General features: G+C 37.7%; 1 protein-coding gene across 1 annotated transcript in view; it reads left to right on the forward strand.

Moving 5' to 3' along the window:
• Window positions 1-12,924, forward strand: part of LOC124988759 (24-hydroxycholesterol 7-alpha-hydroxylase) — a 123,862-nt gene extending 110,938 nt beyond the window's left edge. Inside the window, exons 12-13 of the mRNA XM_047558504.1 lie at window positions 8,905-8,992; window positions 11,900-12,924. Of these exons, the coding sequence (XP_047414460.1) occupies window positions 8,905-8,992; window positions 11,900-11,971 (160 nt within the window). The 3' untranslated portion in view covers window positions 11,972-12,924. The remainder of the gene's footprint in view (window positions 1-8,904; window positions 8,993-11,899) is intronic.
• The last annotated feature ends 3,708 nt before the right edge of the window (window positions 12,925-16,632 follow it).

The following is a 16,632-nucleotide window of genomic DNA, read 5'->3' on the forward strand; positions in this document are numbered from 1 at the left end:
TCCTTTAACATTCATTGTTTTCTTTCTCTTTGTCAATTTCCTCTAGCTCAGCAGTTCTCTAAATGTGGTCTTCAGACCACCACTAGGAATATTATCTGAAAAGTTGTAAAAAATGTAAATTCTTGCACCCTGTCCTAACCTCCTGATTCAGAAACTTTGGGTTGAGGTCCAGAGATCTGTGTAATGACAAGACCCCCAGGGGGGGTCTGACACATGCTGAAGTTTAAGGATCATGGGTCTGAATGACTTTGTTTCTTGCCACCAAACTGATTTTGTCTTCCTAAGAGTGTTTGTGGGACAAGGTTGTGGGAAAGTCCTTCCCCTTCCCCTTCCCCTTGAATAGCTACGCGTTAGCGCACTGTGTGCTGCTGTCTCTAGGTTCCAGCGCAAGGTCACTCTATTTTCACAAGCTGCAGCTGGTGGCAACTAGGAATGCACTTCAGAGCTTCTGCTCCTGGCAACAGTAAGTTTTCCAACCTTTGCTGGCTTTGCCTGCAATGACTTCTAGAAGGAAAAGAGAAAGATCTTCTCTTTAAAAGTGAGGGAGGAACTCGGTTTCATAATCAAAGCATCTAAAGTGAAAATCATTAATGCCCCCTATGCTAACCCTGTTTCTCTAGATTTCTTTTAGATGCATCATTACTGCCATACACACCTGGATTTTGGTGTAATCCTCTGGTCCTTTTGAGCCTTCTGTGTCTATTCCATCCTCCCAAACCAAGTTTTTATCCCCTCAGCATCCTGTGATTGCTGTTCTCTAAGCCCTCTCCTGATTCTGTCTCATTTTAAATCTATCCTTACTTACCACATGCAGTTACTTTTCAATAATGACCTATGATTGTCACTCTGTTAGGACTCTGGCACAACTGCCTGCCTGATATACTCCTCAGCCTAGACTCCAGACTGTGCATAACATGTCACCAACTGTGCCTTCTACACTTCAGAGAGTACGTCCCAAGAGGGTCCACTTGCTGTTCCCCAACTTCAGAACATCCATTCCTCTCCCACTAGTGACGTCTGCTGGCTCTGAAATGCCCTCACTCAACACGCCTACTTATGTAAGCCTGTCCTTCCTCAAGGTCTAGCTCAAGTTTCACCTGCAAATACCCAGTCCTTTGTGCTCTCTCCAGACTCCCAGTTTCTGTAGTCCTTTTGTTTCCACCTGCACCTTATTCCACCGCCTCGGACTGTTACCTTATATTGTTACCTGTCTCATCTCTCCCTGCTCATTCCCAGCAGTGCATTTCTGCAGGATTTTGTGTTCTCCGTGCATTCTGTGAACAAATATTTACAAACGAGGAAAATATGCAAGTACTAACTATTTGAGGAATTTTCAACATGTTTATATCTTAATGAGTTTTATTGGTAGATATGCAATATTGTTCCTCTAAATGTAAAAAATAAACCTGTTATAAATACCATTCCTCATTATTTTTACTGTTTTACCATCAGGAGTATTAAGAAAACATTCCTAACATGAACATAGTTCAGCTGATTTCTGAAAAGCATCTTAAAAAAATACAGATTTATGAATCCCTTTTCTTTGATCTTAAAAAGCTTCTAAAGTTCAATGAAAAGTTTCTGGTATTTTAGACATTGAGCAAACTTTAATAACATAGTAAAGGCTTAAAAAACACACAGCATTTTTATTTTTGCCATTGCCAACAAAATAACTTAAGTGGGTAATTGAGATAATTCTACCAAAATATCAAGGTATTTGGATTTGGGGAAAATAAGATTTTTTTGCATTATTAATTCAACTTTTGCTTTCACTGAAATAGCAAAACATTTTTAAATAATACAAATGGTCATGTTAATATTAATACTATTTAAGTAACTAATATCAATGTATAATCAAATGAACAATACTAAAAACATAAAGAACAAAATAGTAAAGCCTCACTAATTCAGAATGCACAGCATGATTGGTGAGAAGCCTGAGTTATAGTTTAATCTTTAAGGTGAGATAGTTTTATCATTTTTAAGAGCATCACAGGGAGTAAAATTAATTAAGAAAATGCTGCCTTGTTGATTGTGGGAAAGTATCTTAATGAATGGGTAAATATTATTTTTCTAATTCTCTCCTTTTTGGGGGAAATTTTCTATCATTCCTTTTTCTCATTCTACTTTTTCTTTAGATTCTTTTTTAATAAAGTTCTTTTTAATTTATTAATTTTAATTGGCAAGAAAAATTGAATACATTTATTGTATACAAGGTACTACTTTAATACAAATATTTTGTGAAATCAAGATATCTGACAAATATACTATCTCACATACTTAAAACACTTTTTGGGTGAGAATATTTAAAATCTATTCTCTTACTAATTCTCAAATATACAGTATATTATTATTAAATGTAGTCACCATGAGGTAAAATAGATCTCTTGAATTTTTACCTCCTAACTGACTAACATCTCCCTGACCACCCCTTCAGCTTTGATAACCACTATTTCTAATTAGTTCTAATTGAAATATACATGGTATTTCCAAAATGATTAAAAATTGTACTCTTCAGTATGAATGTTGATCTTGTTAGCATTCCTCTTTTGCTTAGCAAATCCTTTTGTTTTTGTTTGGTTGCTTTGTTTTTATTCAGTGGATTGAACCCAGGGGTGCTTAATCACTGAGCCACGTCCTCAACCCTTTTTATTTTTTATTTTGAGACAGAGTCTTACTAAGTTGCTGAGAGCCTCACTAAGTTGCAGAGGTTGGCCTTGAACTTGTAATCCTCCTTCCTGCCTCAGGCTCCTGAGTCACTGGGATTACAAGAGTGGGCTACCATGGACGTTAGCAAATCCTTTCAATGATGCAAGTATTTATTGAGGATGTGTTCTTGTGATAATGCTTAAAGAAACCTCATTTTCAAACTTAGATATAATTTTTCAATATGTGCAATCTACTAAGTCTATAGCACTCTCAGGATCTGAGTTCCAATGCTGTCACATAGCACATTTCAATTCCTCCATGAACACTCTGTCTACTCTGACTCTCGTCACCTCACCCTCTGCATGGAGTAGATGACTTGCAGGCCCCTGATAGTTCCAGACCCTCTCTTAATCTGTCCCCCTGCCTACTGCACCTTTTCCACTTGAACTACTCTGACACTGTCCCTCAAAACTGTTTTGTCCATATGACCTGTTGCAGTCCCTGTAGGGGCTTGAGAGGCAGAGTGCCAGGGGGTCTCCTAACCTAGGATGCTGAGCTCAGAGAAGCGGGGAATCTCTGCAGTGGTCTATAGCATGCTAAGATTAGAGAGGGCTTTAAACAATGGTAAAAGATAGGATTTTTTGGATAAAATATGGAACCTACAAAACCATTCTGCAACACACAGTGCAAGATTAGCTGGTGCTTTTCAAGCACCATCAAAGAAATATTGACGATCAGGAAGTCGCTGCCCTCCACTGAACGCAGAATGTCAGCCTTATCTGGAAGAGCGACCTCACCCAACTGACCTGTAGGAAGTAAGCTGAGTGCTGGCAACTATGTAAGTGGGAACTTCAGTGTCTGATTTCACATGTAGTACTCGTTGCCACCTTTCCATTTGGTAACTTGGCTCCTGTCATCCTGAACACTTTCCTCAAGGGGTTTCAGAGACACCACCTTATTTTTGCTACTCCACCCCACTAGCCTCTGACTGCTTCTCAGCCTCCTTCGCTCATCTTCACCTTCCTGACCTCCATGTTTCAGAGTGTGCCAGGGCTGTGTCCTCAGATTTCTTACATTTTCTGTTTAACTCACTCCCCAAGTGATCACATCCTGTCCCCTGGCTATAAATACTTGTCTGAATAATAAGAAGTCCTGTATTAATATCTCTTATATTTTCAGCCCTGAGTGAGCCCCTCCTACCTCCCAGGCTCATTTACGCAGCTTCCGTTCAATGTCTCCACTGTACATCACGAAGGTGTTGATCTATAGAAAGCTATCCCGAAGTGCAGAACTCAGCTCCAGGTTACAGTTCCTTCAACCTATTCCTCCTTCAGTTTTTCCTATTGTCAAGGTAAATGGCAGCTATACCTTCTTATTTTCTCAAGTTAAAAACTTTGGGCTCATCCTTTATGTCTTTTACATCTACAATGCAAACTATCAGTCCAACCTACAGAATATATCCACACTCTAGTTCACAGTCATTTCTGCCCCACATCATTACTTCCTGTTGTCTGGAAAATTGTGATGGCTTCCTATCAATTTTCTAGCTTCCATCCACATTACCCTATGTTTTATTATCAATGTTGTACCCAGAATAACCCTTTTAGAAATGTTCAATTTGTTTGAAAGTGTTCAGTGGCTTTCCATCTTACAGGATAAAATGGAATATTTAACACGCCCCACAAGACTCTCTATATAACTCCAGTATTTCTATGACCTTCACCTTTCTTGGTCACCTCAGCAGCACCAGCCTCTGCATTGTTCCTCATTCTCCTCTCTCTACATTTTTGCAGCTTGAAATTCCTCTGCATGGAATACCCTACCCAAGATACTCACATGACTCACTCTCTTGATTGACTCCAGGGCCTGCTGAAATGTCACTCCATCAGAGAGGACTTCCTTATCCACAATATTTTAACCCAAACCTCCATCACTCACTTTCCCCTTGTCTTATTTATAATTTCTAGTATACATTCTACTGGAATTTAAACTCAATGAGAACATGATTATTGTTTTTGTTTACTGGAATAACGTCAGTACCTAGAAACAGATGGAGCACATGAAGGCATAGTGTGAAATGAATGAATGATCTTACTTGGTAAGAACTCTCAGGGAATAACCAAAGTGTCAGTTCATTATTACCATGGAGGAAAGACAGGTGTGTTACATTCATGCCCTGTAGTCTACTCAGACCTTGACGTGTGAGGTACTCTGCATTCTTGTTGTGCTGTAGATACTCTGTATGTCACCACCACCTCATTAAAAATGGGGTGCTTCTGCTCTCACGTGTTAGGGGCATAAACTGTCCATGCTTCTGCCATTTCATTCCTTTGTTCTCCACTGCACTATCAAACAAGATAGTGTAAGTGCATCAGATTTTATTGAATTTTTGAGGTTAATAGCAAAAGGAAAGTATAGGTAGGGAAATAGTTCTGTACGTGAAATGTTTCTTTACCTGTAGTCCAAGAGAAAAGTATTTAAGTGAAGCACTTAACAAAAAGCCTCCTGTTCTGGCTGTGTGCTTCTTTACATGGCACTGTGCTTATGTCTCCGACAAAGTAGCCACAGGGCAGCTCCACCCTCTTTTTAGCCTTATCTCTCCCCTGAGAAGTTGATTCTGGTCCAGGAGCCATCTCCCTTCCTCCATTAGTACATTTCTGAATTTCTGAGAATGGAATTACACAGGAGGTTTTCAACAGGACTTTCCATGGTTGTTCTTGGAAGTGAAACTCTTCAAATGGCCCACAGCAGACACAGGCACACCATGTCCTTACAGTCTGTCCAAATGCTAATTCTCCAAATTCTCTACTGAGTGGTTATGTCAACCTCCTTCTCTTTCTCTCTCTCTCTCTCTCTCTCTCTCTCTCTCTCACCCTCCCTCTCTCTGTCACTTTCCTGTATTTCTAAAGACAATAATCTTTTTTCCCAATAATACATGGTGCAATCTAAATCCTTAACAAGGAAATTATCACAAAATTATCAATCCTGCTGGCCTCTTTGACAGTAGTTAGTTCATTATTATAAAGAACTTTATTAGTTCCTTTTCTTTAGACACTGATGGTTTATTTTTTCTGTCACCACTTTAAACCTATTGATCCATTGTGTTCTGGTTTGCATAGTTTCAGATGAAAAGTCTGTGTCAGCTTTAATTTTGTTATTCTTTGTGTCTTTTTCTCTGACTGCTTAAAAAATATTTTTTTCTCTCTGGTCTTCAGCAATTTGATTATGATTTGGCTTGGCATTGTTTTCTTTATATTCCTTCCGCTTGGGGTTTTCTCAGCTTCTTGAGTCACAGTTGTAGTTTTCAAAAGTTTTGAAAACTTTATTTTGAGACAAAATAAAATATTTTGAGTTGCCTAGGTCCTTGCTAAATTTCTGAGACTGGCTCTGACTTCTGCTTTTCCTGCCTTAGCCTCCTGAGCCACTGGGATTACAGGCACATGCCACCACACCTGGCTCATTATTTCTTTTGAATGATTTTTCTCTTGCTTAGGTCATATGTTCTTATTTCCCTTAGGCAAAATTTTGTTCTTGTCAATAGATATATTAAAATTACATATATTTATGGAGTACCTTGTGATGTTTTGATGCATATATAAATTGTGTAATGTTCAAATCAGGATAAAACTATCTCCTCAAACATTTATCATTTGTTTATGCTAAAAACATTCAAAATCCTTTCTTCTAATTTTTTTAAAAAAATATACAACATGTTATCATTATCTATAGTCTTCCTACCATGCGATAGAACACCAAAACTAGTACCCACTAATCAACCATTTCCCTTCCCCCTAACTCCCTTTCCCTCCCCAGCCTCTGGTAACCACCATTCTACTCTCAAATTCAATAAGATCAAAATTTTAGTTTGAATGAGATCATATGATACCTGTCTTTTATGTGGAGCCTGTTTTATTTCACATAATGACTTCCAGTTTCATCCATATTGTATGAAATGATATGATTTTATCCTTTTTTAATGGTTGCCTAGCATTCTATTTTGTATATCAATTACTTTCTCTTTATCACTTCACAGATTAATGGACACTTAGGTTGTTTTCATTTCTTGGCTATTGTGAATACTGCTGCAATAAACATGCATCTTTGACAGGCTGATTTTATTTTCTTTGGATATACACTCAGTAGTGGGATTGCTGGATCAGAATTTGATCTGAATCAGCATGTTCTTTTTCATAGACATTGACACAGTTATGGAATAAATTATCTTTAACATTTACAAGTAAGGAGGATTAAATTTGCATCATAAATATTCCTGAAAACTTGATATGGTGTCCAAGTTGATTATAATAACACCTGGAATACTCCATATTTCATTTGAAATAAAATGTCACCAAGATGTTTCAAGAACATCAATGGGGAAACAAGCTAACTATCTGACATGAATATCAGAGCATTCCTCTTAATTCATTCACTCATTTCATTAACAAATATTGAAGATACAAAGATGAATAAGAATAAGGTGAATAAGACATGGTTTCTGCTTTTCATGGAAACTATAGTCTATAAGAGGAAACAAATACAAATGACTAAACTACAGTAGGATACAGTAGGATTTTTGGATAAGGATGTCAGTTGAGGGATGTGTAAAGTGCCACAGAAACACAGAGAAGGGTTGAAAGGATAGGAAACTGAATTTCCTTTATGGAAGACATTACTGTCTATCATCTGTTCATTTATTTATTTAACACTTATTTATTTAATACTATGTTAAGGTCCAACAATACAATTCCTACTGTAGAAGAGAGATGGCTCTTAAGCAATCACTGTTTAGTGCAGTAGAAGCTTTGGCTGAGATGTAAACAGCCATAGAAATGGAGAGGAAGTGGTTGATCAGGGAATGCTTGTAGAGGAGACTGAGCCTCACACAGGAAAAAGGCTTACAGCAGATCACAGCAGAGAGCATCCCACTCAGGGAAGTCAGGTAATTATGTGCGACAAGAGCATGAATGTCAAGTGGTAACTCTAGAGGAAAGAAGGTGGCAGAGATAGGTAGCAGGTGGATCATCATGAACTGACTGTGTTCTTCTGTGGTGTTTAGCTGGAAATAGGAAGCATCGAAAGTTGTGTGTGTGTGTGTGTGTGTGTGTGTGAGAGAGAGAGAGAGAGAGAGAGAGAGAGAGAGAGAGAGAGAGAGAGAAATGAGGAAATAGTGATGATTTGTGTTTTAGGAAGTTTACTCCAGTGGTAAAGTGAAGGATGGAGGAAGGAAATGAAAGAGACCAAGAGGAAGCTAAACTGATTCAGTAATCTAGAAAATAAATGATGAGGAATTACACTGAGGGAGCAGTGGGAGAACTGGAGATGAGAGATTAAGGAGAGGATCTAAGGAACTGTTTAGGAGATCAACAAAACACATGGTGTCTACTTAGATATGGAGGGTGATGGAGAGGACAGAGTCTATGATGATTTCCAGTTTTCAGGCCCATTGTACTAACTGTACCTAGTAAAGACTCTGACTCCTAAAAGGGCTTGTCTACCCAGTGAAATACAAGGAAAAGTAAGAGTTCAATTGACACTTTTCTCATTTTTTTAAGGTTTGTTTTTGGGTATTATAGATAATAAACTAATACGGTAGTATATGTACATAATTTAAAATAAGTGAACAGCAACATATTATGGGGTATGCTCAAATACTTTATTACCAGGACTGTGTAATCAAAAAACCTGGGGACTCTTAAGACAAGGAAGAGTGGATTTGAAGTTTCTGGGAACCTTGAGGTGCTTGTAGGATGTTTGGCAATAATTTCTAAACTCAGGCAGGACTTTTCAATAGAACTTTCTGTCCAACAGATCACAGGAATGCTCTAAATATATCCAACATGGTAGCCTGCAGTCACTTAGGGATATTGAACACTTGAAATATGGCCAGTGTAACTGAGTGTAATTTTTAATTCTGTTTAATTTAAGGTATTTAAATTTAAATAGCCTTAAGTAACTAATGGCTACAGTATTGAAAAGCACAGATTTAAAACTTAGGGGGCAGACCTGGGACTTTCATTTATTGAGCACTTCCACTGGCAAAGCATTTTATACACATCTACATAATTTCATCACACCAGTTGCCCTAATGAGTATGTGGTGGTAAGAAAGAAAATAGTGAGTTCTTAGTTTATCCTTTTATTAGTAAAAGATAAAAAGCACATTTGCTCTGACATATATATAATTTCTAGATATTCTGATAGTAGTAGGTATTTATATCTCTCACAACCAAGTAACAGTTTTATGTTTTTCTTCCAGATGGTTTGCTCTGTTAGAGATTCAAATATGTATTATTTTAATACTTTATAAATACGACTGTAGTCTTTTGGACCCATTACCAAAACAGGTAAGTGTATTCAGTATCTTGACTATCATGACAACCTTCAGATTTAATATAAGCTCTAACCCTTGGTTTTAAAGTCTAGGAATGAGTTGACTGATCCCTTCACTTTCTCCTAATCTGCACATGTGCCTTAGATGAAACCAGACTAAGACTACACTGGTCCCCTTAATTCAAAATCTAATCTATGCCGGGACCTAATGGTGTTTCCACTACTTCCAGTGTTAGGGGCTCCTCAATGGATTTACCAATTTTTACCCTTTTCCTTGGGTTAAATAAACATGGCCTTAAATTTGACCTTGTTTCCCTAGAAAGGAATGTTTTCTTTGGTACAAAAGTGTACCATCTATTTTTGATGCAAGTCACAACCCTTGGTCCATGTTGAAAGCAATAGCATGGAAAAAAAAAAAAAAAATCATCTCCCAGTAAAACCAGAAAGCAGAAATGAAAAGGTGGTGACTTTACAGCTACCTCTGAACAACAAGTGTCCAGCCATTTAACTCCTCTGTAGATCTGTTCTTCTAGACCTGTTGCTCCCAAATTGTCAGGAGCTTCAGAATCACCTGGAGGTCCTGCAGAATAGACTGCTGCCCCATCCCTTGAGCTCCTGATCAGTAGTTCTGGGGAGGGGTCTCCATAATTTGCATTTCTGATAAGTTCCAAGTGCTTTTGCTGCTCCTGGTCTGGGTACCACACTTTGAAGACTCCTGTCATAAGCAATAAGGGGAAGTTCAACTTAATTCCAAATGTTTGAAAGTCATTTTTAAAACTCTAAATTAAAGGTGCTATTTAAACAGAAGTGAAGCAGTACAAGCTCAGGGCTATTCACATAACAATTTTATGCTTTGATTTATTCTTGATATAATAAGGCTAATGTACCAAAGATAACTAAAACTCTTGATATTTCAGTGGAAATTACATAGGTGTATAAGTGACATAAAATATATTTCAAATATACACACTTCAGCACTTTCCTTAGACTTCTTTTGCACTTCTATTTTAAGTGCAGTAACTATTAGTGTTGAAGAACTCTCAAAATCTTATATTGAAAGGCAACTCAAAACCATCCCTCACCAAGTCCTCAGCTGCCTTCAGTGTTGTTGGCAAAATGAAGATCAGAGCCAGGCTTAAGACTCCAAATACTAGTTCCTGGCCCACAGAGTTAGATGTCACAATTTTTTCCAGTACTGACAATGTCCAGCTATTTTTCTGCCAGCAAGAGAACACAAGAAGAATGTTTGCCTATTCATTGAGATGACATTTGTCAAAACCATGGAGATCAATATTTTTGATCAGCTCCTTAGGCAAAATTTTTTCCTAGTACTTTCTTCATACATAAGAATTCCATTAGCTATACTTTCTTGTACAAGTTTGTGTACATTTTATTTATGTTCTGATGACACTTAGAACATTATTAAAATGTTACCTCAGTTTGAAATAAGTACAAGTTGAAGTAAATTTTCATTATCTCAATCAGTTCATTTCACAATCCTTATTCTAGGAAGAGAAAGATCAATGATGGACTTGCTTTAATAAATTGTAAAATGAGGTGATCGACCAATGTAAGAAATGACCTTCAAACTTCCAACCTCTTAAAAGGAGGGAATGGGTCATCAAGAGTGTCTGAACACTCTGTGGTCAAGTGGAGGGAGGTCAGTGGACTTAGAAACCTGCTGCCCCACAGGAGTTCGCCTGCCCTAGTAGCAGAAAGTCAAACACTGGAATTCCCCAACTTTAATTTTCAGATATCTCAGTATTTTATATGTTCAGGTTCTGGGGATCAAACCAAGGGCCTCATGGGGTTCTAAGCAAATATTCTACCACTGAGCTACATCTTCTGTCCCCAGTGTTTTATTATTTTAGCTTCCATTCCCTCTCAATATGAACCAAACGATGAGGAAATACTATGAAGCATTCAAGAATCTGTGATTGGCAGCAGGGTCCTGATCCTGGCAAGTGGAGACTGTTCCATTTTGAGCATTTGTGAAATGACCACTTCGAGCACACCCTTGCTACTGTAGTGGATTTTCACTGGTTTGGCTGCTTTTATTCCATTTATCTTTCGGAGGTTACAGATTCTAAAAATCTTTTCACAAAACTTTGGATCCCCTTCTAGAAAAGTACATATTTCTTGATGCAAAATTGTGAGTACAATTTCAGTAGGTTCATGGGAACCCTGCTCCTCATTCTATCAACTCCCCTGAGAATCGCCTTGCTAAGGAGCCCATTCTGTGCCCTGCTGTCTTCAAACCTGAAAATAGACTGATATACCTCCTCTTTCAGGGCTCCCCATTACCACCCTCCAAACCCTCAGTCTATAGAAGAGGTTACTTTTCATTTTCAATTCCCTAAGTGACAAAAATCCTTTTTGTATTCTTAACAATACACTGACCTCCTCTCACTCCCACCCAGATCTATACTTTGTTCGTAACTCAGGAGAAAAAAGTCACAATATTTGAAACCCACAAAGGTCTTTTTGGAACATCATGATCGTTAGTACACTGTAATCATGGTTTATATCAACTTGGGAAGTTTTTTTAAATACCTATTACACACATAGAGATCTCAGCCATCAATTGTAAATGAGGTATTAGAGCTTTTGAGCCAGAAATGTAGAAGGAGCCTTATTGATAGTATCCTCTTTAGCCAGAGAAAGTGAAGGGGTAGACAGCAAGCCGGCCCATGGACTTGGGTGTGTGAATCTGAAGAGACTGTTATTAGAATAAAGTATTTTCTTTTTCTGCTTCTTCAGTGAAGGCTAAAGTTGAGGCTTGATGTGAAACTCACCAATGCAAACAGTTCCTGTACTCCCCAATTGAAGCTCCCAGAAAATTCCAATGGAATAAACCTTAAGTCTGAACTGTTTACTTATGTCTCTTTACTTTCCTATTTCTTCTGCATTTATGTTTTTAGAGTTATCTCCATTTGGTGGGTGTCCCCCAGCCAGAAGGGCAATGCCGAATAAAATATAAACAAAGAATATGACATCCGCTGGGGCTCAAGAGGGCCAGAGCCTTCTGGAAGAGTGATGCTACCTACCCCTGGAAAATCCCTGACACTAATCTGGCAGCACCTCCACCTGGGCTGTCCTGAAACATGCTGCTTCACTTCATTTGGGATCTTAGTTCAAGAAAATGTCCAAATGTGCATGTGTTTGATATCTTCAAAACCAGGAATCTGACATCGCTCCCTATGACTATATGGTCTATAGAAAATTTTTTTTTGCTTTAGTTTTTTTATTAGTGTATTTTAGTTATCCACAATATTAGGGTTCATTTTGACATAATCATACAAACATGGAATATTATTTGCTCTAGTTCAGTTCCCTTTCCCTTCCATCCTCCCTCCACCTGTTCCCTTCCCTCTACTCTACTGGTGTTTCTTCTATTTAGTTTCAGTTTATATTAAATCAGTACCTTATAGATATACATAAAGGTGAAATTCATTCTTGGTATATTCATATAAGTACAAAGGATATTTAGATCAATTTCATTCCACTGTTCCTCCCTTCTCTCATCCTTCCCTGCTCCTCTCATGAAAATAGAAGATAGGTCAGTGGAGTATAAAATGTTGAAATGATTAGAAAGAGCAGTTTTGAAAAACTGGAATTTAGTTTCATACATTACTGTATTATAGCTTCAAAGAGAAACAATGTCATTTGAATACAAATTTTAGTACGTTAAATTCACTATGAAGGCAACATACACAAATTTGCATTCTGAAAAGACAAAGTCTTAGATACTAAAAAAATTTAATGTTTCTAAAATTTTCTTTTTATATGATCCTTAGCAATTGGAATTCTTAGACTCTATTAATATAATTCTTTATTATAAATGTATCTAATGCTAAAAGCATGAATAAAATCATAGTTCTCTAAAACCAGTGAACTGGTATTATATTCATCTCTACACTCTGCTATGTCTGGGACAGCATCTTCTCTACAGGGAATATTTAATAAATGTATGTTGATTGACGTATTGATTTGTGTTTTAATTAAGGTAGAAGCACACTTTTTACTCAAGGTGTTTACAATTATATTTCACAGATATGACATTTTTGCTATGAATGGAAACACAAATATAATGGCATGCCAACACCAGAAATGTAGAAGGAGCCTTATTCATGGTATCCTCTTTAAGAGAAAGTGAAGGGTAGACAGCATTTGCACTCAACTGCATTTGAATCTATTACTCAATACTTACAAGTGTGAAATATTTGCCATGAAATCCAGAAAATAAACCCTATCATGTTTGGGGGAAACATACGACACTAATCACAGAGTAAAAAAGTGATGTCATGATGTATCCTCCAATATTCAAGAAAAGACTGCTTGTCTCCTTTGTTTTACAGCAAGTTTTGAAGTGCACGTTATCCTCTAGGTCTATTTGCTTCCCTGTGTGAGAATCATCTCATGGGGTTGATAATTATTGCTTAGTCATCTATTTCCTACCAACAAGCACATGACTCCCTAGGAGAAAATTTAGTACTTTGAGGGGTATTAACTCTCCCAGGCTAATGCTGCGATTTTGAAACCTAGCTACCAACTCACAGCTTTGCTTAACACACTCAGGGGTCTGGAGTCGGAAAGGGCTGAAGAAAGCAGGTCAGAGTGCATAAGGTCTCTGAGAGTTGCAGACCACAACCTGGCAGGTTCTACTAAGTATGGCAGCTGTTCTGAGTGAAGGTTTATCCTCCCCACAGCAAAGCCCACAAAGAAATGCTGTGTTTGCAGAAATATCCACTTCAGCTAAATTGTAGTGGCTCAGTGCTAGTTTTTATCTGCATATTCTTGCTGGGTAAGGAAGACTGTTAGCTGACATGTCTGCACGTTTTAAAACACAATGCAGACACACATCTGTTGACCTTTGGAATCATGAAGAGTTAAGATCACTGCACTTGGAGGTCTCATATTTCTTTTATTTCCCTAGGCTGGGGTTTTGTGTAATATATTCATAATTTCTGACCAAGGGTCTCAGATAACATCTTATATGTACATCTGTACATAATATATAATAATAATATTTTATATATGCATAATATATAATAAGTTATTATATATACTATTATAATATATATGCATAATATATAATAATTTATTATATATACTATTAATTTATTAATACAGCCTCATGTGTTAACTTGGATTTTCTGAAATCAGAGTCTGAGACAAAGATGTGTGTGTAGAAGTTATTTGGGAGGTGCTCCCAGGCAACAGAAGTGAGAGATCAGGTTACAGGGTTATGTTATCAAGGTACATTGTAGCATATACAATACCTGCTAACTTTGTCCACCTGAAGGATAAACCTGAAGTATAAGAAGCAGGAGGGACTCTTGACTGGCTCCTTATCCCCACTGATTAATGATTATCCCTGGAGATGTTAATCCTGCAGTGCATTTGTGTATCTGTGTGGAAAGTAGGTGGTGGGTGGGTGAATTTCACTGCAGGGGGACTCTGTTTTTATTTTTTCTTATTTTTTGCATTTAGCACGCCATCTTTTTAGCTTTCAAATCTGGGGTTAATTTACCTTGTGACAGAGTGTATGATCATTGGAAGTTGTGACAGAACTGTACTGGTTCAGGATTGTACTGGACCTGATAATTAAACTGCATTGGGTCCACTCAGGTCGCAGATGTTTGACAGGGTTGGACAGAAACTAGCAGTAAATGGCAAGTACTACAAAAGGTATGAACTCTGGCTTTACGAAATTTGCAGGGGTTTAGACTATCCTCTTTGCTTTATTTTCTTGTGCACTTAAGTAGAAGAAAACTATTTTAATTGACTATTTCATTGTCAAATGAAGAATCAATGAAAACTGTAAGATCCTGTCTGGGTGTGTGTTACATGTATGTGATTTGTCATCAAAATACATGAAAAGGCCCTGACTGACTTAAAGAAAAAAACATAAATGTTTGAATCTTCAGTGTTTGAATCAAGTCTTTAATTACAATACACACATTTTTTAAATGTAAATTTAAGTAAGTTTATCTCCTGGATATCAAAGGCCATGAAACTGTGAGTCCAGGAGCAGAAATGACCAATAAGAGTGGATTCCTTGATGCATATCAGCCAAGAGAGAAAAAAAGAAAATATGTTTGACATTTTGATTTTTGCTTTTCAGTTTCTTTGCCTGTGTGATATTTTTGATACTTACTTGATTTGTCAATGACCTGAAACTGTGGGTCCAGCTGCTGGACCCTCTGAGGCCTTGTGTGTGTCTTGCTTTGAGCTTGTCTTTGGTTTTTTAGCTTCTCAGGTCTGGGAAGGTGGCTCTGATGAGGCCTAGGCACATGTATGTTTCTGTGGCACCTGGGCTGCCAGCCACAGGAGTTGGGGGTCCAGGCCCAGTAGGGCCCCCTCTGTCTTCTCTGGCCCACTTCAGCCTCCTTGCCCTGCTGGAAAGAGTCAGATCCTCAGGACCTTGTCTTCACAGCTGCCCATCCCCTGTTCTGGGCATGTCTAGGGTGTGAACCAAGGACCCAGCTACCCTTGCCCTTTGTAGCTATCCTGGATGCCACGTGGATACAGGGGACCAGGACTACTAGGGTAGAGGTACTGATGAGGGACCAATGACTGGACTCTCAGAAACTTGGTTAGATCAAGGCTGCTCGGTAGAGTTTTAGCTTGGTGCTACTATTAAAAAAGAGAGAGGGGCTGGGGATATAGCTCAGTTGGTAGAGTGCTTGACTTTCATGCACAAGGCCCTGGGTTCAATCCCCAGCACCGCAAAAGAAAAAAAAAAAAAGAAAGAGAGAGAGAGAGAAGGCTAGTTTTGTTTTTCAGAAGCAATTCAAACAAAATTGTTAAAAATGAGTAAATCAGGTAAATATAAACAGCATAAATATTTATAAATTACCTCTACATGTTCAAAAATTTTTTTTAAAAACTTGAAACCTTAAGGTGAAATAAAGCAAGAGGCACTCACTAGATGCCTGGGTCATTTCTGAATAAGTTAAAATGCTAAAAATATTAATTACTAAGCATAAGTTTATATATTTTGGCATCTTGTTTTTATATGGCATAGAGTAGCTAGATACATTTGCATCTGTTAATTTAAAAAAATGTCTCTTAAAGTTATGGAAAATGCTAATATGAGACAGTTCAAAATTGCTTACTATTTAGGTTTTCACTAGAAATTAAGGTTGCTAAGGATTATAATCCTAATTATTTTATGATAATTAAAACTAGAGATAATAATGGAAACAAGGAAACTAAGATGTCTTTGGTGAGGAAAGATGTAAGGAAAACATAATAGTGTGTTTGTTTTGTCTAACTGGAGGTTGTTCTGGAATGAAGGAAGGATTCTATACATCTCCAGTGGATGTGATATGCAGCATGGATGAACCCCCTAAGATTAACCAAAATCAAATTATCTGTGATGACTTACTCAGTAAACAAAAATGAATGGCCGTTATTATCCTTGTTGTACAAACAAGAGAACTGAAGCTTGGAGAGGCCAAGGGACTTGCCAAGGTCACATTGCTTGTGGCAGAAGCAGGGACTCTGGGGACAGACCCAGGGACTATGGCTATAAGCTGCCCTCATGCTATTAAACTGCATTCTACTTAAAGGAGAAAACATCACCTACAAGAGACAGCAACTTGACCTTGTGGTGGTCATAATTTATACTGTGGTTGTCTCCTAACTC

Source organism: Sciurus carolinensis, chromosome 7 (assembly GCF_902686445.1).
Source record: "Sciurus carolinensis chromosome 7, mSciCar1.2, whole genome shotgun sequence".
Classification (NCBI taxonomy): domain Eukaryota; kingdom Metazoa; phylum Chordata; class Mammalia; order Rodentia; family Sciuridae; genus Sciurus; species Sciurus carolinensis.